The sequence below is a fragment of the Apis dorsata genome, unplaced genomic scaffold (genome assembly GCF_000469605.1).
Source record: "Apis dorsata unplaced genomic scaffold, Apis dorsata 1.3 scaffold_56, whole genome shotgun sequence".
Taxonomy (NCBI): Eukaryota; Metazoa; Arthropoda; class Insecta; order Hymenoptera; family Apidae; genus Apis; species Apis dorsata.
In genome coordinates, this window is record NW_006263356.1 from 668398 (window position 1) to 673714 (window position 5317).

Consider the following 5317-nt stretch of genomic DNA (forward strand, 5'->3'; position numbering starts at 1 on the left):
AAATAAAATTTTAAAGATTTGAATACATCAAAAAATAGTCAAATATATACAAATATATTTTTAAATATTTCTATTTTGTCAAGTATATATATAATTTTTGTAATATAATATTTGCTTAAATAAGAAAATGTTATTTATTCTAATTAAATTAAAGAATATTTAAATAATTTTTATTCATCCATAATTGTCTCTAAAATGAAAAGATATATTTTCAAATTAATTAGAAATTTAAAAATTATTTTATTTATTATGAAATTTGCTTAAGTTAATTAATTAATGTTATTTTATAAATTTCAAATAATTTTAAAAAAATAAAAAAATTATTTATTTGAAATTTAAAAAAATATATAATCTAATAAAAATATCATCTACCAATAGTGGAAAAATTTTCTTTATTTTTTGAAAACTTATATAAAATTTATTCCTAATTCTAATAGCACCCGTTAGAGTACGCTGATATATCATGTTGACCAATCAAAAAGGCAGACAATTTTGAGCCGGCGTCAAATCAGTCATGTTTATATATACATGTTTCTTTAGTTTGCAAGATGTAGATTTTGTTTATATTGTTGAACATGTACATTTAATCCTCTTAATCTCTTCGCCTATTAATGCAAAGTGTTCTTAAAAATTGTATATTGTCTTATACGCTTCAAGTACTTCAACAAATAGTGATAAGATATTAAATAACTCGTATAAAATATAATTAATATATTTTACATTGAATAAGGATATAAAAGTGTACAGTTATATTTTCTTTTGTTGTTGCATGTGTAGTAAAATATACATGAAATATTGAATAAACATAAAAAAATAAATGAAATTAAGTATCATAAAGTTATTGAAACATTAAATTAATTATCGTTGTAGAAATTAACTATAGAACAATAGTTAGTTATTTGAAATTATAAAATTTTTTAATAATATATATATATATACATAGTAAATGCAAGTGAATATATAATTGCAATAAGTAGAAACAAAGAAAAAAATATTTATTTTTATGAAACATAAATCTTTTTGCATATTTTATAAATCTATAAATCATATCTGATTTTTAAAATTTATTTATTTTATTACATATTTTGTTATACATAAATGTAATTTATAATTCTTTTAATGAAATTACTTCTTATATATTATTATACCAAATTTTTAAATAAATAGAGATTTTCTTTTTATAAAAAGAAATGATAATATTAATTATTACATATTAATGTGAAAGTATATAAAATGGCATCTTCTGAAATTGATGATTTATTGTCTGGGCCTTTAGTAACATGGGTAAGTTTCTTTTTTTCTAAAATTTTATGATTTATTTGTTTATACTGTAGACTGTAATGTTTTTTTAAATAATTATTAAATATGAAGTCAATTTTATGAATCTAATATAATAATATATTTTATTCAAGTTATTAATATCCAAATTACTAATTAAATATATTCTTTATATAATAGTTTGCTAGTTGCTTAGAGGATCCTAATTCATTAACTAGTTATGATGATTTAGTGGGTGGTGTATTATTACACAATGTATTTTTGCAAATGTAAGTATTTTAATCGTTTTAATTTATATATATCTATTTTTTAAAAAAATTTTTATATTTAAATATTTTAAAAAATTTTATATTTTATAGAGATCCAGAACCACTATATAATGAAGTTATACCTCCAGAAGGAAATCCATCAATTCGCACAAAAAATTTAAAAGTTATTGTAGATAATATGAAACAATTTTATGAAGAAGAATTAGGTCACTTACTTCTAAAGTTACCAGATACTATAAATTTAGGCAAAGAACCACAATTATATATTGCTGAAATGAAATTATTATTATTATTACTCCTTGGTTGTGCTGTTCAATGTCCTAATAAAGAAAAATTTATTACAAATATAAAAACATTAAATGTTGATACTCAGCTTGCAATAGTAGAATGTATTAAACAAGTATGTTTTCTAAATTTTTAATTTCTGTTATTCAATTATTTTTTTTTTTTATTTTTTTAAATTAAAATAATGATATTTTATTAGGTTACAGATCATCAAGATATAGTAATCACTCAAGATGCAATGGAGAATGTAAATATGGGATATTTATTTGCAGAAATAAAAAATATGTCTCAAGAATTAGATTTATATCGTCAGGTAATTATATCAATACTATTGTGTGTTACATTAATAAAATACAGAATATTTTATTTATTTATTGATTTAACAGAAATGGAGAGATACTATTATAAATGAAAGTGTTGAAAGAAATGATTCATCAATTAGTGTTGAAGCTGAAGAAATAAATAAAGTGCAACAATCTAATCCTGTTATTAAGTCAGAACGAGAAGAAAATCATCATTATGCAGTTGAATTGGCTGATTGGAAATCAAAAGTTAGAAAACAACGTCAAGAATTGTATGTATTATGATTTTTTAATGACAGCAATTTTGAAATTATATAATATTTTTAATTATTTTTATGTTTGATATATTCTTTCTTTTGTTAATTATTTATAGAGAAGAAAAAACAGAAGCATTGTTGGAATGTAAAGAAGAACTTGAATATCATAAAATGTTAGTAACTAAATTAAAGCAAGAGGTACGTTATTATTATTTTTTATATATATATAAAAAAATAAACTAAATGCTTTGATTATTCAATAAAATAAATAGTTAAATTTCAATATTATATTTTGCTCTTCATAAGAATGGAAAAAAATTATAAATAAATCTATAAATTCAGCATTTTTTTCTTTTTAAAATACGAATATTTTTTTGTTTTAAATAATATTATATAAATAATGTTATAAGAATATATAATACTTACTTTTTGAATTATTGAAAATGATCTCTTTCTGTAAATATATATTTATTTTAAAATTAATGTTTTGAAAACTATTAAAGATATTCTAAAGTTCTTAACTTATTATTTTGCATTAATATAAATATTTAATTTCTTTTAGTCAATTTTATTATCACCATGTCGCTGCCGTGTCGCAGCAATCGAATTCACATTTATCATATATCACAAACTATAGATAAAGACTAATTTATTATAATTCATATTATTTTCAATGTCAAGACATCTGTCAGAACATTGTTTACTTATAATAGAAAAAAATGATAATATTTATAATTCTCTATTTAACGTAAAATAATTCTCTTAACGTAAAATTTTAATTTAAACAAGAAATATTTATATTTTGAAAAGTAAGAGAGCTATGTTTATATAATTTTTTTTCATGAATAGCAAAATGCGATATTAAAGTCTAACCATTTATTTCATTAACATTTATTATTTATTTTTAATATATATTTAGTAAGTAATCTTTGGTAATAATATTACAAATCTATAATTGTAATATTTTCATTACTTTTTTAGAATCAAGAATTGATGCATGAAGCACGTACAGCAAAATCTTATAGAGATGAATTAGATGCTGTAATTGAAAGAGCAGATCGTGCTGATCGATTGGAATTAGAAGTAGTAAGATATAGAGAGAAACTTACAGATATAGAATTTTATAAAACACGTATAGAGGAATTACGTGAAGATAATAGGTATATTGTCATGTATTTTCTTTAATTTTTTACATAGAATTAAAATATATTTTTCTTTACATAAAATATTTTTTTATTTTAGAGTTTTGATGGATACTAGAGAAATGCTTGAAGATCAATTAAATTCATCGAGAAGAAGGGCGGATAAAGTATTGGAACTCGAATCTGAAATTATTAAATACAAACAATTATTGAATGATATGGCATTGGTATGTAAATCTATTAAATCTAAGTAAAAATTAAAATGCATTGGTAAATTTAATTTTTTAAACTTTTTTTGAACTTTTAAGGAACGTGCGGCTGATAAAGAAAAATATCAAGAATTAGTTGAAGAAAATACTCAATTGCATAAATTAACAAAAGCTGCTGCAAATGAAGCTGCCTTATCTAGTTCTATAAGTGATTCTGAAGAACCAGGTAATAAAAAAAAAATAATTTTTAATATATAATAATATTTTATTTTTCTATCATAAATATAATGTATATTTATATTTTATATAGCACATGCTGATAACAGATTATCTGAACAATTAACAAATAATGCACAAACACGAGCTCTAAAATTAGAATTGGAAAACCGTCGATTGGTTACTTTAATAGATTCTTTAAAAGAAAGTTCATTTCATGAAAATTCATCTCGTGTATTAGAATTAGAAAAAGAAAAAAAGAAATTATCTTTAAAAATCGAATCGTTAAATGATAATATTGAAAGATTAACTCAACAAAATTCAGACTTGGAATTAGTATGGAAACAAGCATTAGAGGAAAATAAAAAATTACAAAATTCATTAAAAAATCAGAGAGCATCGTCTGAAAAACAACAACAAGAATTTCAAGTATTTCATGAAAATTTTTTTTACATTATCTTAATATTTTTATGTTCAATGTTTTATTTTTTATATTTATTAATTTTTAGACTCAACATACAAAAATGATAGAATTGGAAAAAAATTATGACATAGCGGTGAAAGAAAAACAACGTGTTCAATCTTTATTAGAAAGCGTTCAAAGACGAGCGGATGATTTAGAACGTAGTTTAGAACTTGCGAATCAAAAAATTGAAGAATTAAAAATTATCGAAAATAATATAAAAGAAATTAATTCTAAATGTCTTGATCTTGAATCAAAACTTGTGGCAGTAGAAAAAGAAAAAGATGTAGCGCAACGCGATATTCATCGATATCGAGAAACGATAGAAGTATGAATTTTATAAAATATTATTATAAGAGTGATTAATTATTTTAAATTAATTATTTAATTTAATAGTTTTCTAATTTAATTAATTAATAAAAATAATTTAATTTATATTTTTATTATTTTAAATTATTTTATTTAAATTTAAAGTTATATTTTTAATTTTCATGTGATGAATTATAATGAATGAATTATTAAATTGAATTTTACTTAGCGAGATAAATTTCAGGATAAGGATGTTGCATTGGATAAAGCAACAAATACTATTGAAGTTTTAGAAAGAAAAATAACACAACTTGAACAGGAACTTCATGATTCTGTTACACAAATTTCAAGGTATAAAATATTTCAAATAATATGTACATGGTATGTGATTTATCTGGTAACGTATAAATATTTCGAAAAATATGGATGATATAAAAAAATGTTTTAGTTATAAGTTATGAGGTTTTAAGAAAAATATATTCGGATATTTATTTAATTTTGAAAGTTATGTTTAAATTTTTTAATGATTTTTTTTTTATCTTCTAGCATGATATTAAAATGTTTTCAAAAAAAAAAAAAAAAAAAAA

General features: G+C 20.3%; 1 protein-coding gene across 1 annotated transcript in view; it reads left to right on the forward strand.

Annotated features, from left to right (window-relative positions):
- Positions 1 to 1109: 1109 nt before the first annotated feature.
- Positions 1110 to 5317, forward strand: part of LOC102678834 (girdin) — a 7424-nt gene continuing 3216 nt past the window's right edge. The window contains exons 1-12 of the mRNA XM_006609413.2: positions 1110 to 1284; positions 1459 to 1547; positions 1638 to 1947; positions 2032 to 2145; positions 2219 to 2406; positions 2508 to 2589; positions 3373 to 3551; positions 3634 to 3760; positions 3842 to 3968; positions 4053 to 4387; positions 4468 to 4749; positions 4960 to 5081. Of these exons, the coding sequence (XP_006609476.2) occupies positions 1234 to 1284; positions 1459 to 1547; positions 1638 to 1947; positions 2032 to 2145; positions 2219 to 2406; positions 2508 to 2589; positions 3373 to 3551; positions 3634 to 3760; positions 3842 to 3968; positions 4053 to 4387; positions 4468 to 4749; positions 4960 to 5081 (2006 nt within the window). The 5' untranslated portion in view covers positions 1110 to 1233. The remainder of the gene's footprint in view (positions 1285 to 1458; positions 1548 to 1637; positions 1948 to 2031; positions 2146 to 2218; positions 2407 to 2507; positions 2590 to 3372; positions 3552 to 3633; positions 3761 to 3841; positions 3969 to 4052; positions 4388 to 4467; positions 4750 to 4959; positions 5082 to 5317) is intronic.